The 16646-nt window shown below is 52.0% G+C and overlaps 1 protein-coding gene across 2 annotated transcripts in view; it reads left to right on the top strand.

The window, feature by feature from the left end:
• PHF2 (PHD finger protein 2) overlaps nt 1-16646 on the top strand; it is a 95242-nt gene continuing 78596 nt past the window's right edge. For both annotated transcript variants that reach the window (XM_060301158.1, XM_060301157.1), the window contains exon 1: nt 1-150. In XM_060301158.1, coding sequence (XP_060157141.1) covers nt 53-150 — 98 coding nt within the window. In that variant the 5' untranslated portion in view covers nt 1-52. The remainder of the gene's footprint in view (nt 151-16646) is intronic.

The raw sequence follows: 16646 nt of genomic DNA, 5'->3' as shown, positions 1-16646 counted from the left end.
CCGACCCGGGAGCGCAGCGCGGGCCGAGGGGCGGGCGGGCGGCGCGGCGAACATGGCGACGGTGCCCGTGTACTGCGTCTGCCGGCTCCCCTACGATGTTACCCGCTTCATGATCGAGTGCGACGCCTGCAAGGACTGGTTCCACGGCAGGTGAGCGCGCAGCCGCCCGGCCCCGGCCCCGGCCCCCGGCCCCCGGCCCCGGCCCGGCCCGGTGAGCGCCCCGCAGGCCCCCGCCCGCCGCCTCCCGCCGGCCGCGCGCCCTTTTGTGCCCGGGGCGGGGGCCGGGGCTGGGCGGGCGCCCCTCGCCGCCGCCGCTCACAAAGCGGGCCCGCGGGGGGCCGCGGGTGGGGGCCGGGCCGGGAAGTTGGGGCGCCCGGCCGGCCGGGCCGCCTGACAGCGGGGCCGCGGAGGCCGGGCTCCCGAGGCCCAGGCCCCGCGCCCGCCGCCTCCCCCGCGAAGTTGCAGGAACTTTCCCCGCGCGGGCCCCGGAGAGGCGCGAGTGGCGGGTTCGGACGCCGGCGGGGCTGGGACGGACGTGGGGCCCGGCCAGGTGGCGGCCGACGCGCCCACCCTCCGCCGCGGCCCGGAGCTCCGGCACCTCGTCCGGGCGGGCGGGACCCCTGCCCGGCCCCAGCAGGGCTCCTGGACCCGGCCGGCCTGCATGTCCCCGGGCGGGAGTGCGGGTGACAGAATGGTGTCTCTGTGTGGGTGGGGGTGTTGTGACTTTGCCGCCTCCTCCTTGGCCATCACATTTCCCCATTCCCCTCCTCTCTGTTTTCAGACACAGGCCCACCCTGGTTTTCACTTGACCTTATGCTCTCAGAGGAAGATGGGGTGGGGGGAGGTAAAGCTTGGCCTTTGCCTGTGACCATGACCTGGCCCTGTGCCGAGTTTTCAAAAGCCCGAGGCCCCTTCCCACCCGAGGCCCCTTCCCACCCAGAAGTAAGTGGAGGAGGAGGAAGAGGAGGTGATACTGGTGCCCAAACTGCTCCAACAGGTTCTCATGTGTTTGGGCCTCAGCGGGACCGCCAGAGGCTGGCCGGGGTAGTGTACTCTCCTATGCTCCAGTCTTAAACCCAGCAGGAGCAGGGCTGGGGGCAGGAGATGGGTGTGTGGTGGTAGGTGGTCCCTCAACCCCCAGAGAGGAGAGCCTCCCCCTGGCTTTAACTGTGGATGGGCCGGTGGCCCTTAAACATGGACTGTGGTGTCTAGTCCTGCCAGTTTACATGTGGGGAGCCAGGCAGCCAGATGTGACAGGGCTCGCTCAGGCTGATCAGCACAGGCCTGATTCCCAGCTCAGCGCCTGTGACGGTGACCCCAGTGAGGATGGGTGGGACTCCATGGGACAGGGACTCCCACTGAAATCTCCTGGGCTTCCTGGGCTGCCTTCCCGTGGATGTCCAGGGTTGCAGAGACCCCACAGAGCAGAGGAGCCCAGAACACTGCTACTATGCACACCCACCAGTTGGCATCCTCTCAGAGTTCGTAGCTGGATCAAGGGTGAGAGCTGCCATGTGATCCTTCATGGCTCCTCAATTCCAGAGATACTGAGAAGCGGGCCCTGAGTGCCCTGAAAGTGGTAGGGCCTCTCCCTCCTCCCCACCCCCACCGGGGGCCTGCAGAACTCCCTAGGTGCCCAGGCTGGGGGAGTGTGAGCGCCTGGGAGGACCCTTGTCTGGCTGCCCAGGGGCCCTTTCCTCTGGGTGGGGAAGGCAAGACCAGTTCTGAGCTAGACTTCGAGAAGGGAGGTAGTGGGTGGGAGGAGTGGAGGAGGTAGGGAGAGACCCAAGAATGCGGGGCAGGCAGGGGAAGGGGGCTGAGGGCTGGCCTGAGGGGCTGGTGGCATTTGCTCGATTGGCTTAGGCAGAGGCAGGGAGAAGGATGCGTGCTGACACCTTAAAGGGGATGTTTTTGGGAGGTCTTATTTCTTTATTTCTTATTTTTCATGTGAGGTCTTTGATTTGATCTGATATACGCACAGATCATTTTGATCAGCACAGATTCATTTCCACTTATGTGGGGTCGCCCTAGGGTCTGAAGGGGGCTGTGCTTTCCCCCTGCCATGGGGCACATCTTCTCTGCATCTAATCAAGGGTCCCTTAAGGAAGTGAGTGAGCCCTGAGGCCAGAACACCTCCTGTAGTCCTTAGTCCCCTGGGTGGCTCAGGGGAGGTGCTGTGATGCGGGAACACAGGGTCAGGGGTTGGGACCTTTGTGGGCAAGGCTGCATGCGGCCCTCACAGCCCTGGGCAAACCCCCCACCTCTCTTGGTGTGGCCCTTCTCCACTGTGACAGGAAGGTGTGTGACAGGACCCACATGTTTCCAAATCTGATATTCTGGATGGATGGCCCTCCACTCTTTCCAGATCCGTGTATCATTTGTACTGTTGTTTACTTCATATTCAACAGCTCAACTCACTTTTTAAAAGTTTGAATACTTTGTAACTTCTTATTTTGAGAGAATTTTAGACCTAAAGAAGAGTTAACAAAAAAGGTACAGTTTCCTTCTATCCCACACCCTGCCTTCCCTGAAGTTAACATCTTATCAAATCATGCTGGAAGCATGGAAACTATGCTGAGGCAGAAACACTAGGACAGTACTGCTAACCAAACTCCAGGCCTCGGGCAGATTTATTTAGTTCTAGGACCCCATTTCAGTCTTGTGTCTCCTTACTCTCCTGAATCTTTCTTTTCCAAGGAAACTTCATATCATTCCCTGAAATAGAACATTAGTATAACTTGCCATAGACAGTACTTGTAAAAATAAACATAACTGTGAAAGTAACAGGCTCCCTCTTGTTCCGCCTGTGACCCCTCACATCCCTACAATGCACCCCATTTTGGATGGATTGGAAGGGGGTCTCTGAGGTTACTTTCACTCACAGTGGCCAACTCTTTGCTGGTAGGACTCTAGCAGCATCTCTGGCTGAGATCATGGTCGGGACAGTCCCCTTCTAGGGGAAGAACCTGCTCCCAGGATGTGTCCACCTCGGCAGGAATCTTTGAGCAGCCTGACCACCCCTCCTGGCATTCTTTGGGGAGGTCTCTCCGCTGGACTGTGCTGGTACTCATTCAGCCAGGAAGTCAGGAGCTCGTGTTCCACCCCATCTTGACCATGGCTAGTCACTCCTGGGGCTGGGATACCCTGTCAGCCTAGTCTGCCTTCACTGGCACCTGCTGTAGTATCGCCTGGGAATCGGCTTTGACTGGGAGGGGATGGATTTTGCGGCTGGTTGTCTTCAAAGCTGTCTTATCTGTGTGTTTGATAGGGAAGCACAGCACTACTCAGGCATTGGGACACTTCTTCCCCAATTAAGGTGCCACAAAGCCACTTAGGGACAAGAACTGGGGGGCTTCTCATGACTGTGTCTTCTGTCAGACCCCGTGTGTCCTTCCACCCCTGCCTTCGGCAAGGCATCTGACCACGGACCAGTCACTCTAGGGAGTGACCTGGGCCTCTCACCTTGTCACCATCTTGATGTGAAGAGTCTCTGTCTGTGGGAAATAGGAATGATTCTGTTAAAGTATCAGATATCCTGAAGCTTCCTGGCCCTCTTTAAGTTCCTGTTGTATTAAACTTGAAGGGTTTTTGGAAGCATAATCAGTAAAGTTGATTTTAAAGAGTTTGAAAGCTGAAGGTGCTGTACAAGTCCTTCAGTGGCAGAAGTTTCATTTATCCCTCAGTAAGTACTATGGGGTGCATGTTCTGTGTGGGGTGCAGTGCTGGCCCTGTGGGTTCCTGGGGTAACAAGGCAGCTCCCTTGCCTCTTACAGGGTGTTTTCTATGGGAGTCAGACTTGTGGATCAGGAGTTCCATGCCAGCCTGGGGAGCTGTTTCAGAGCCCTGAGGAAGCACTGTTTGGGGCAAGGAAGCTGCATCAGGGACGGCCTGCAGGTGTGGCTAGGAGGCAGGAGCCACAGTGGGGGCTCTGAGCAGAGCAGCAGTGGGAGGGGACTGAGGATTTGACAGGGTCCTTCTGGCTGCTGTGGGCACAGTTGGGGAAGAGGGTGGGGAGGGACAGGAGCCTTTGTCCAGGTGAGAGGTGACAGGCAGGACCTGGGGGTGGGGACTGGGGTGTGCAGAAGGGGTCGAATTCTGCAAGTACTCAGAAAGGTGGGCTGACTAGACTTGCCTCGTGCAGATCCCCTCTGATTCCTGTGTGTTTGTCCTTCCACCTGGGGTCTGCCTGCCCTCCTCTCCAGGGCCCTATCTCTGTGCCCATCATCCCCAGGACTGGTTGGCCTTTGTGGGCTCTCGCTGTGTCTTTCACTCCACCCAGCCTTAAGCTTCCTGGGGCAAAGCCTCTTCCTGAGTCCTCGGCCCTCATGGCTGCTCAGTACCACAGAGTGAGACTGTTGGCTGGCCCTGTTGGCCAGCAAAGTGTGCGCACTTGGAGGGAAAGGAGGGCCTGCCAGGGGGTCAGGCCTCAACGTCGCAGTCTAGGTGATCAGAGCTGACAATTCAGCCTTCCAACCTGAGATCCCTTAATACTGGGGGAAGTACCGTTCACATGGCAATGGAGTTGTGACGTGTTTGACGTGGTTAGGAATAACGGTTCATCATTTTTAAATGAGGAATTCTCACTGTGTGAGTTTAAGAAGTTCCAGAGGAGGTTGGGGGAATGTTCTGCCAACTTACAGAGGGCAGAGCAGATGTCCCCTGTCCATTGATCCTTTCCAAATGAGATGAATCTCAAAGGAAGCGACTTGGAGCTCGTGGTAATCACCAGAATGTTTGCTTTTATTGAAAATATTGGCCCAGAAACATGCTTGGTGTGAGCCTCTGTACTGCAGCCCACATTTGTTTGGGGCTGCTTTGGCTCAGGTGCGGCTGCAGTTGGCCTGAGATCGGGCAAAGATTTGAGGTACTTCATGTGGACCCTGCCACTGCTGGGTACCCAATCCTCTGGGGCCATCGCCTCGCCTCTGTGCTCGTGGCACCTGGCCATGTGGCAGGGCCTTTTTCAAAAAGAATGAGCAGATTTGCTGTTGGGAGGGAGCATTGGCCAGAAAATAATGTTCCATGACAAAGTGTGCTAGAAGAATCTAACTCCTAAGATTCCGGTGTGGGTAAGGCAGAGCCGTCAATTGACTTCTAAATGACTGATGTGACTAATAGCGCTGCGGGGCTCACACTCAGGCTGGCCTTTATGGCATCAGGATTAGTTCACAGTTATCCTCTTTATTGGTTCTCACAGCTACCTGGGTGGTGGGCCAGGTGGGCCACCTTGTCCTCCCACTTCAAGCAGATGAGGGGGGCGTCTCGTCTCCTCACCTGCAGCAGGTGTACGTACCTCTGCCAGGTGCAGGGACAGAAGTGGCGTTTGGCATATTCTTGGCGGAGGGTGCTGAAAACCCCATTACTGTCCACGGTTTTGAAATGCTATGTGGATGGAAACATCTTCTCAGCAGGAAGGCCACATCCGGTGCCAAGTAGGGAAGCTGGGCCCTCTGCAGCACCCTCTGTGTCTCAGGTGTGCCCAGTGTCCCGCTGGCTTCCCATTGAGAGTTGTGCCTCCATCCCTGCACCTCTCCTTCTCTGTCTCACTCCATTTCCATTCCCCTACTGCTGCCTGTCTTGGTTCTCAACTTTTTGGTTTGGTGGGAAGTGAGCCTAACCGTGCTCTTTGGAATGGGGCTTGGCCCTCTGCTTCAGGGTGCAGGGTCTCTTCACTTCCACCCAAAGTGCTGGGTCATCCGTGGAAAAACATCTGTGGAAAAACATAGTTAGAATTCCAGCCAGTGACTGGCTTTGACCTCAGAGCATAAGAACTGAAGGTCTTGTGGTTTGTCCAGCAAATGGTGAAACCCACCTTTCATCCTTTTTTAAAAATTTAGGGTGAAATTCATATACCATGAAATTAACCATTTTAAAGTGCACAGTTAATAGCATTTAGTGCATTCAGAATGACTTGCAGCCATTATCTCTATCTAGTTCCTAAACATTTTGGTCACCTCAAAAGAAAACCCATTAAACAACTTCCCTGTCCCTCCCCCTCTCAGCCCTGGACAACCACCCATCTGTTGTCTGTCCCTGTGGATTTATCTATTCTGGACATTTCATATAAATGGAATCAAACTATATGTAACAGTTTGTGTCTGTCTTCTTTCACTTAGCATAATGTTTTTTAGGATCAACCATGTTGTGGCATGTATCAGAACTTCACTGATTTTTTTATGGCTGAATAATACTCCATTGTAAGGATATACCACAGTTTGTATATACATTCCTTTGTTTATGGATACTTGGGCTTTTTCCACCTATAGTTATTGTCAGTAGTGATGCTGTGAACATTTGTGTAAAATATTTGTTTGAAGACCTGTTTTCAATTGTTTACGGAATTGCTGGGTCATATAATTATTCTATGTTTAACTTTTTGAGTAACCAACAAACTTCCACAGCAGCTGCACCGTTTTACATTCTTACTACCAATGCAGGAGCAATCCGATTTCTCCTCATCCTTATCAACACTTGTTGTTTTCTATTTTAAAAATTATGGGCATCCTAGTGGGTGAGAGGTGGTATCTCATTATGATTTTGTTTTGCATCTCTGTAATGGCTGATGATGTTGAGTATGTTTCCATGTGCTTGTTGTCCATTTGCATATCTTCTTTGGAGAAACGTCTGTTGCAACAGTTTGCCCATTTTAAAATGGGGTTCTTTTTTTTATTTTTGAATTTTAAGAGTTCTTTATATATTCTGGACACTAGACCCTTATCAGATACAAAATTTGCATGTATTTTTCCATTTTGTGGGTTGTCTTTTCACTTCTGTGGTCATGCCCATTGATGCACAAACATTTTAATTTTGATGAAGTCCAATTTGTCTTTTTCTACTGTTGCTTATGCTTTTGGTGTTATATCTAAGAATCCATTGCCAAATCTGAGGTCATGAAGATTTACCCCTTTGGTTTCTTCTAGGAGTTTTATAGTTTTAGCTCTTGTATTTAGTTTTTGACTCATTTTCAGTTAATTTTTATATAAGATTTGAAGTAGGGATCCAACTTCATTTGTTTGCATGTGGGTATCCAGTTGTTCCAGAACCATTTGTTGAAAAGACTGTTCTTTCCCTATCGAAAGTCTTGGTAGCCTTGTTGAAAAATATTTGACCATATACATGAGGATTTAATTCTGGACACTATTCCATTCCATTGGTCTGTATGTCTGTTCTTATGCCAGTACCATACTGTTTTGATTACTGTAGCTTTGTAGTAAGTTTTTTTTTTTTAATTTTTTTATTGCGGTACGCGGGCCTCTCACTGTTGTGGTCTCTCCCGTTGCGGAGCACAGGCTCCGGACGCGCAGGCTCGGCAGCCATGGCTCACGGGCCCAGCCGCTCCACGGCATGTGGGATCTTCTTGGACCGGGGCACGAACCCGTGTCCCCTGCATCGACAGGCAGACTCTCAACCACTGCGCCACCAGGGAAGCCCTGTAGTAAGTTTTGAAATCAGGAAGTATGAGACTTCCAACCTTGTTCTTTTAAAAAAATTATGTTGACTTTTTGGGGCTCCTCGCAATTCCATATGAATTTGAGGATTGGCTTCTCCATTTCTGCAAAAAGAGCTGTTGGAATTTCGACAGGGATTGCATTGAATCTGTAGATCGCTTTGGGTAGTATTGACATCTTAGTATTACGTCTTCTGATTCATGAGCATGAGATGTCTTTCCATTTATTTAGATTTAGGTATCCCCTGATTTCTTTCAGCAATGTTTTGTAGTTTTCAGTGTACAAGTTTTAAATTCTTGATTTAGTTTATTCCTAGGTACTTAATTCCCTTGGATGCAATTGTAAGTGGGATTGTTTTTGTAATTTCCTTTTTGTATTGTTCACTGCCGGTGCTTTTACCCTTTTTATTAAAAAAAATCACCCTTTAACATGTGGCAGCTGACTTTCCAGAACCAGACATGTGTGGGGTGTGGGTGTTCATGCATGTGCTGGGGTGTGCACACACTCAGCTGGGTGCCTGTGGATGTCCTGTGTCCAGAGTGTGTCTGCATGCCCTGGGGGGGGTGCTGCTTTCCTTTTTAATCTTAAGTGTTTGTTGAGCCTTGCCTATGTCACATCCTGGGCTAGGCATTTTTCATACACAAGTGTTGGGGGGCTCCTTCTTGTATTGTGTGGGGGTCGCCATGCAGGTCTTTATCTCCTTTACCCTGACTGTTGAGGAAGCTGCCACTGAGTAGATCAGGGCCCACTGCTGGGCATGTACTGCACATGGCCTTGCTGAACTTCCCACTGCCCCTGAGGGCTTGGTGGTGGTGGGCTGCTCTGATTGGGAGGCAAGCAAACTGAGGCTGGAGAGATCAGCTCCCTGAGGTTAACACTACAACATGATAGGCTGGGACAGCAGCAGTGTGTGTGTCCTGGAGCTCCCCCTCCCAGCGCCCCTTCACTGATGTTAATGACAGGGGACAGTGCCCAGGACCCCAGAAGGCAGGAGGTCCCAGTGAATGCAGACCTGTAGCATGGGTCGGCACTGCTCCTTGGGTTGAGCAGGACATGAGGGCAGTGAACAAGCCCCTGGGATGGTAGCCCAAGCTGCTGACTAAACCGTGAGCCTTATGCTGGGGTGGGCCAAGTGCCTAGGAAGCTTTGGGCACAGTCTCTGGCCTGGGTCCTTCAAGTGTGGTGCCGTTTTCTGCTTCACACAGAAGTGCAGAGTGGAACTCATTTCTTCTTGTGCCCTACACACCGTGGACTGGGCACAGGTCCCATGGTGCCGGTTAAGTGTGAATGGCTGGATGGGCTTTGGAGAGTGCCCTGGGGCCAGGTCTGAGCTCACAGATACCTACCCTTGGGACAGCCAGACTTGGGCTGGCAATCCCAGACTGATGTACAACCAGCCCAGCTACACGAACTCTGATACTTGAAAATCATCTTGTAACTTTGTGAATTTGCCTCTCATTTTATCCATCCCCTTAGAACTACTCCCCGAGTCAGAGTCTGAATGTGAATTTCAGGGAAGTTGGGCTAAGTGGGAAGGGCAGTGAGAAAGTGCTTCTTGGGGAAATGAGCGTGTCCCAGTGAGGCACAGGACCCTTCCCTGCCCAGACCCCATCTCACCACCCTCCTGGGCTGACTTGCCATCAGCTGGAGAGATGACACAGATTTAGGGGTTCAGCTCCCATTTCCTGCAGAGGAGACTGAGGCCTGGTGCAGCATGACTTTTGGCACCCTGGAATAATCAAGAAACTGCAGCCTGATCCAGTGTGCCTCCCAGATGAACAACGCCCAGGGAGGTGTGCAGCGAGCTCCCCAGGAGAGCTCCCCAAACCCTGAGGGGAGGGGGATCCCTCAGCACTGCATGAGGCAACACAGTGGGTGTGCATCAGAGCTCGGGGTGGGTTCTCACTAAACATCCTTCTGCTGACATTTGCAAAACTCCAGGATTATTTGCCATTGGTGCTTGTAGAGTTTCTTTCCTGGAAAGTCTGACATAACTATGGCTAATCTCCCAGCTGTTTTGGAGCTATAGCTCGTAAAAAAAGGGGCACCTGGGACGGTGAGGGGTGTTTCTTGCCTCTTGTTTGCTCCCAGCAACAGATACTTTCTGTCAACACCTTGTCCTTTCAGCAGCTCCCCAAGGGCACTAGACTTGGGTCTGCTTAGGAGACTCTGGCTCGGAGAGGGCCAGCAGCCAGCCTGGGTCACTGGCTGATAAGTGGCGCATGCGGCTTTGCCACTCTGACTTCCCCTTGGCAAGTTCGAAGTCTGCCAGGCACTGCTCTTTCCCCATACTTCACCCATGCTGTTGGAAGGTGGAAGTCTTAGCTGCTGTTCAGCCTCCTGGTTCTCATGGTACTGTGTTGTTATGGTGACCTTTCGATCCCAGTCTGGGTGCTTGTGTAGCCGGCCCCCATCTGATCCTGGTACTGCCCCTGGGACTCTCCAGCATCCCCCTCAGCAACCTGGACCCCTGGCTGCCAGGGCGCCTGCCACCTGCCCACTGTACAAGCATCAGGCATTTGCATTTCAGCCCTTGGCTCCAGATGTGGAGGTGGACAGGTAAACCTGGGGGTGGCTCACTAAGTGAGGGTGGGGCATCTTTGTGAGTCTAGGGGCCGGTCATATCAGCCCCCCGTTCACTGAGCCACAGCTAGGTGTGGGACTAGGGCTCTGAGGACCTTTTACCTGGGTTCTGCCCCAAAAGACAGGTACAAATGCTTTTCCCGTGTTCTCAGCCCAGTTCTGCCCAATGTGTGCTGTGTGGCCCTCTCCTGGCCTTGAGATGTCCCCTCCCAAGTCCCACAGCCACTCCCCCCACCCCGACTCTCTAAAATCCCTATGGGGCCCGAAGGTAATGCTGGGCAGAAGTGAGGGAGAGACCCTGGAGCAGGGAGCCATGAAGCCACTTTCCCAGGCCCCCCATGCCGTGTCCCAGTCCTGCCCATCCCATGCCCTTCTCCAGCTCCACAGGGCACGTGGTTCCTTTCCTTTCATCCACAGATGATGTGACCCTCTGGTATAGAAGGTGGGTGTTGGTGGGACCAGAGAGCACCACATGGCTCTGCTCATCCTTGCGCTCAGCGGCTGAGCTCCGGAGGTGCAGCCCTGCGTGATCCTTCCTTCTGCAGAGCAGCCGTCCCAGCCTCGGGACTGTGAAAAAACCAAGTGCTGGATTGAAGCTTGGAGAATGAGGCAGGCAGATTTGCATTCAATTTGAGAAACAACTTTTTAATAATTGAAACTGACCCCAGACTGGACACGTCTGGGGAAATAGTGTGTACGTTAGAGTAGGGTTTCTCAGCCTGGGCTCTGTGGACATTGGACCCAGAAAATTCTTTGCTGTACAGGATGTGGAGCAGCATCCCTGGCCTCTGCCTACTAATCCAGTAGCACCCGCCCCCCCAGCTGTGACAGCAAAAGTGCCTCCAGGCATGGCCGATGTCCCTTGAGGGACACAGTTGCCGCCAGTTGAGGGCAAGGGGCGACTGAACTTCTGCAGAAACATATTCACCTTTATTGGGTAGAAAATGGAGCTTCTGACCCCTTTTCTTTTCTTATGTTTATTGTGATAAGGAATAACTGCATTTATTCACTTCAAAATAGTTAATTGAAAAATTTGCAAACGGAACACTAGGACATGGGTTTTTAAAAAGGAGTATGAAAGAATATGTAGTGAAAAGCTGTCTTCTCACCAGAACCAACTCGATGGCAGCCCCTTAGGAAAAACCGCAGAGAGATTTCTGTCTAGACAACGTTTGTGTCAGGCAACCACCCCCCTCTCTCTTTTCTCAGGCACATAGGCACACAGACACACGTTGCGGGCATGGCTCTGCCTGGGACATGGTTCTCAGACAGGGCTCTGTTGTGTGGGCTGCGCTCAGGGATGCGTTTTCCCTGTCTCCTCTGGCCTGGTTGGCGTTAAGCTTGTTTCTCATCTGGAGCAACTGCAGTTTTGCCCAGGGAGCATCCTGGTACATACGGTTACGTGTGCATATGGGCAAATTTATCTGTTGGATAAATTCCACGACATAAAGGTGCTGAGTTGAAGGGAAGCGTTTCAGGTTTTAAAATCGCCAGATAGGTTGTAGAGATTTCTCTACGCACTGGCAGCACATTTTCTGAACTTTTTGATCTTTTGTCAGTTCAGTCTGGAAGGTGAAAAATTGTATCTCACTATGGTTTTGTAGTGCAGTTTTTATATTATATATTATTATATTATCATTTCAGTTTGTAGTTGTCTAATTATTAAGCTCACTCACTTTTAAATCCTTTTCTCCCTACAATTGTAGGATTTTGTAAGTGGCCCAGATGCTTTCTAATAAAGACAAAAAGAGCAGGTTGAATCTGAGAAGTGAAATGAGAGGCAGCCTTCCTCTGGTGGGTCTGGGCAGCGGGGGGCACTCCCGTCCTCTCCCTCCTCCTGCTGCAGCAGTGCTCTGAGCCCCTGCGAACCTCCGGGGCTGGCAGAGGGTGAAAGCTCACTTGTTTGCCAAATATCCCCTCTCCCTTCCTTTTGAGTCTTACTGTGAAGTCAGCCTCATTTGCTTTTATTTTCTTCATAAACTTTTATTTTAGACTTGTTTTAGGTTTATAGAAAAGTGGCAGCCATGGTAGAGTTTGTGCATGCCCCGGCTCAGTTTACCTGATTGTTAGCATTTCACATCACTTGGGTACCCTGGTCACAGCCCTGGAGTCCATGTCGCTCCATTGCCATGCACTTCCTACCCCTAGTCCTCCCCACAGAGCCAGGTTTACTGGAGGCCTTGCACACCCATCTGCTCCAGTTGTGGTGGCTTCTTGGACCCCTTTGTCCTCTGATCCTGACCCTGAAGATCCTTCAACGTTTGTGTACCTTTGAGGAGCCATGTCTCCAGCTCGTGAGGCCTCCCCCCAGGCGCCTTCACACATCCCTGAACCTAGGACCCCAGCCCCAGTGAGGGCACCCTGACAGCTCGCGGGGCTACCTGTGACCCCGTGAGGGAGCTGAGTGTCACCCAGCAGCCCTGCGGTGGTCCCTGCAACACGGACATGGGGCGCTCTCCACGTGGTCCTGATCACAAGGGCTACCATTTAGGACCATGGTGCTGGTCCCCTTTCACAGTTTCTTCTAGATCTCAGACTTGTATTGTTTTATTAGATTTCAAACTACTCTTTGGAAAAGAAAGATGTAATTAGAGTGCTTTTTGCACTGCCTCTCTGAAAAGCTAAGAGAGCAGTTCCCCGCCCCCCCCCCCCGCCCCCACTCTTACGCTCTGCCTTAGGGGCCAACATTACCACCATCCACTTGAATGGCTCCCGCCCTCCAGACACACTACTGGAATAGGATGTGCAAGTTGGGCCTCCCAGGGAGGACTTGGTCCAAGCCCCTCTTTCACAAACGAGAAACAGAGGCTGCCCAGCAGTCTGTGTCCTTTCTCAGCCTGGTGCTCTTTCCAGACCCTGGGGTGTTCCCCACAGATGGGCTGGAACCCTCTTGGTTGGTTCTGCCCTTGGGGAAGCCCCCCTGCCCCCAGTCCTGAGCAGCACACGTTTGAGTGCGGGAAGCCCTGTGCCTCTGTGATTCGGTGAGTGACGACTGTCGGCCCCCATTCCAGAACACCTCGCTGTGTGGCTGGGCTGCCTGTCTGCAGTGGGAGGCTGTGACCAGCTGGCCTTGAGGTTCTGGGGTCAGGAGGAGGTGGCCTGATGCCTGTCCTGGTAGAGGCCTGCCCCGCTCTGGGGTCATCCTGCTGGGGCCCCCCTTCCCTGCCTGCCCATTTGCCTTTTCCGCAGGACCTCTGTGTCACCCGGGCGGCCTGGCCAGCTCTCCAAGGTCCCTTGTTGGAACCAAGGATCAGGATCCAGCCCATCTTCAGCCGCCCTCAGAGCTGGCCACTGGAGACCTGAGGGGTGGCAGAGCTGGGCCTGGTTGTCTCCTTGCCATTTCCCTCCCAACACTCCGGGGTTCCAGGATTCAGATTCATTTTAAACTCTTGGGGGAATCCCTGCGCAGACGGTCCCTGTGATGAGGCCGCTGGTCTGGATGACGGCACGTGGTCACAGAGCCTTGTTGTACCAGCGTGTCCCCTCTGGGAGCGCGCAGTCACCTCCCGGCACCGGCCTGTTCACCGTGATCTGCACATACTGTCAGTTAGTGAAGGAAAAGGCTTTTGGCGAGGTCACCCAGCAACACTTGGCAGCCTGCCATTCTTACCCGTCGCTTGGCAAGAGAATCCTTCAAGGCCTTCCCGGAAGTGTCCTGTCTGTCGGGGGGAACTATGGACAAGGCCTAATGCTGTGCTTGCGGGTATCTGTCAGTGTGAGTGTCCCTGGGATGGACGGAGGGCTCTGGTGCCCTCTGCACAGTGAGGTCCAAGGTATGTGTGTGCCTCATCTTGTCCTCAGGACCCGCTCCATGAGCCAGGCGAGGTCCCTGATTTAGGGATGGCAACATTGATGCTCAGTGTTCCCAACACACCCCTAGGTTGGAGGTGATCAAGCACAGCCAGTGTCCTTTCACCACACTCCCTGCCCACTGGTCATGCTGGCTGCTGTTGAAGTGTGCCTTGAGGCCCAGCTTGTACCAAACTAACCTCATGGCCCCCGTCTCCTCTGGGATAGGGTCCATCAAAAGGCCCTCACCTCAGGGGGCCACAGTACATGTCTGCTCCAGGCCCTACACCTTGCATTTGTGCCTCCTGGGAGTCTGGGGCAAGGGCCCGCTGGAGCCCATCCAGGTTTCAATATCCTGATCTTTGCTTTTCTTGTCCTTTATGGTTAAAAAAGGAAAAAAAGATAAAGAACAGATATTAGAATGTTCCAGCAGGATAGGACCTTGGAGCACACCAGTCGCTCCTCCCTCCAGATATAGCAGCAATCGGGACCACAGCCTTCCCTTCATTCTGGGCTGCCCCCTGTAGGGTCACAGCACAGTTTGTTCCCAGGCCCCACCTCTAAACACCCTCCAAGTTGTTGCCCTCAGGGGTGTGGTAGGGGCTGAGGACAGGGGCCTCACCTCTCTTAGTCTAGAGTGGTATTTCTGTTAACGTGACCTTGGATTGCATTTGCTCTCAGGTGAAATTTGTCTTCCCAGCCACCTTGTGAGTCTCTGAGGGTTTTATCCAGATGGAAGGCTGTAATTCCCAGAGCTTCCTGACAGAGGTATTTGCTCTATAGCTGCATACAGTTGGTTTCCCTAGAAACTGCTGGAATAAATACTCCAAAACCTGCTTCTGATTTTTAAAGAGACCATGCCATTTATCTGGAATATCTATTAAAAATCCAGTGGAACAGGTTCAAAAATATATGAAGAGATATTTTGAATATTCATTTAATATATCAAGGATTCTAGACTCTTAGATGATAGAATTGAGGGGAGGATTAAGTAAATTATAATGTACTCACAATAGGACATTATTCCGTCATCAACAGTGATGTTTACGACAAGATTTCAATGATACGGGAAAATGTTTATGCTATAATGTTAAATGGGAAAAACCCCCAAGATTCTACGTTGTCTATATAGGATGTTAGTTGGTTTGAATCAGTTAGAAGACATGCTGGAAGCAAATGTTAGAGGGTTGAGAGTGGTTTTTTTCCTGTTGCTTTCATACTTATCTCCACTTTCCAACTTGTTTTCCAGGAGCATAATATCACTTTTATAATCAGAAATAAAATAAGCATGAAAATGAGATTTCAGAGTACAGAGGTCATCCTGCCCTGCCTCTCATTTCACAGGTTTAGTGGACTACAGGTTTTATAGACACTTGGGCTTGAGTGTCTCCCACTGCACAGCCACCTGGAGGCAAGGGTGAGGGATGCTTTCTTTAGGACCCTTGACTCTAAAGGCCCTTCTGGCAACCCCTCTTCAGATGTCACCCCCCCACCCCAATAATGCACGCTAGCCTAGCCTGTGGCCTGTCTGCTGAGGACGGGCTCCGTCAGCCACCCAACAGCCCCATCTGCCCCAAGCATCTTTCTGCAAGTGGAGCTTTAAGTCCCATAGGACCCTGTCCAGTCAGAGGCCCCCTTTGGGGTCATCCCAGGGATGAGGCCTCAGGCTAATGGGTTGAGGTTGGGCCCCCCCACCACTACCACCTAACTAGGAGCAGTGACTGAGGCCCCATGACCACTTCCCAGAGCAGCAGGACCATCCTGTTACCAGCTACACTCACGCCGGAGTGTCCCACCCTAGGTGGGGACCAAAGCATATGGCCAGCTTTGGAGGACAGAGCCTGTAAGCCAAGCTCCTTCAGGTCTGTCCTCACATTTCTCTCCTGCAGACTGGCAGCTAAGCCCCTAGTTACTGCATTCCACATGAGAGAAGAAAAATGAGGCCTCAGTGCCACAAAATGTGTGGTTTGCAAGGCTGATGGGGGTGTGACACAAGAGGGGGCCCTTGGGGAGATCCCAGCAGACACCAGCCTTACAAGACATGCTGAAGGCACAGGCCAGCATAGATTAGTTCCAGTCTGAGAAGCTAAACACTGCTCTATGAACGGGGAGTCCTCCTTCACAGAGCTTTAAACCATTACTTACAGATACTAAATGATTACTCAAATACACTTGGATACTTACAGATACTAAATTATTATTTACAGATGCTCCTCCTAAAGATAAAGAGTAGAGTAACCTAAGGCCAAAAATATGGGGAGCCACTTCCAATCGGATCTTCTTTAGGAATGACAGCAAAGAATTCTGAAAATACAATGTAAGCCTTGAGAGATTTAGGATTTGATGTTACAGAAAATATTTCCTGGCCACATTCATTGTGTGACCATTCATTTTCAAAATGCTCATTCTGGTGACGCTGGGTCAGAGGATGGAGAGAACTATTAAGAACACTGTAATTTCTTCTTGAGTCAGACCTGCCATGTGGCTGACAGGGTTTTGGTGCTCCGGGCGGGTGTCAGGCCTGAGCCTCTGAGGTGGGAGAGCCAAGTTCAGGACATTGGTCCACCAGAGACCTCTCGGCCCCACGTAATATCAAACAGCGAAAGCTCTCCCAGGGATCTCCATCTCAACGCTAAGACAGAGCTCCACTCAATGACCAGCAAGCTACAGTGCTGAACACCCCATGCCAAACAACTAGCAAGACAGCAATACAACCACACCCATTAGCAGAGAGGCTGACTGAAATCATAATAAGTTCACAAATACCCCAAAACATACCACCAGACGCGGTCCTGCCCACCAGAGAGACAAGATCCAGCCTCATCC

This window comes from Globicephala melas, chromosome 6 (genome assembly GCF_963455315.2).
Source record: "Globicephala melas chromosome 6, mGloMel1.2, whole genome shotgun sequence".
Classification (NCBI taxonomy): domain Eukaryota; kingdom Metazoa; phylum Chordata; class Mammalia; order Artiodactyla; family Delphinidae; genus Globicephala; species Globicephala melas.
This window is presented reverse-complemented; position numbering and strand designations above follow the sequence as displayed.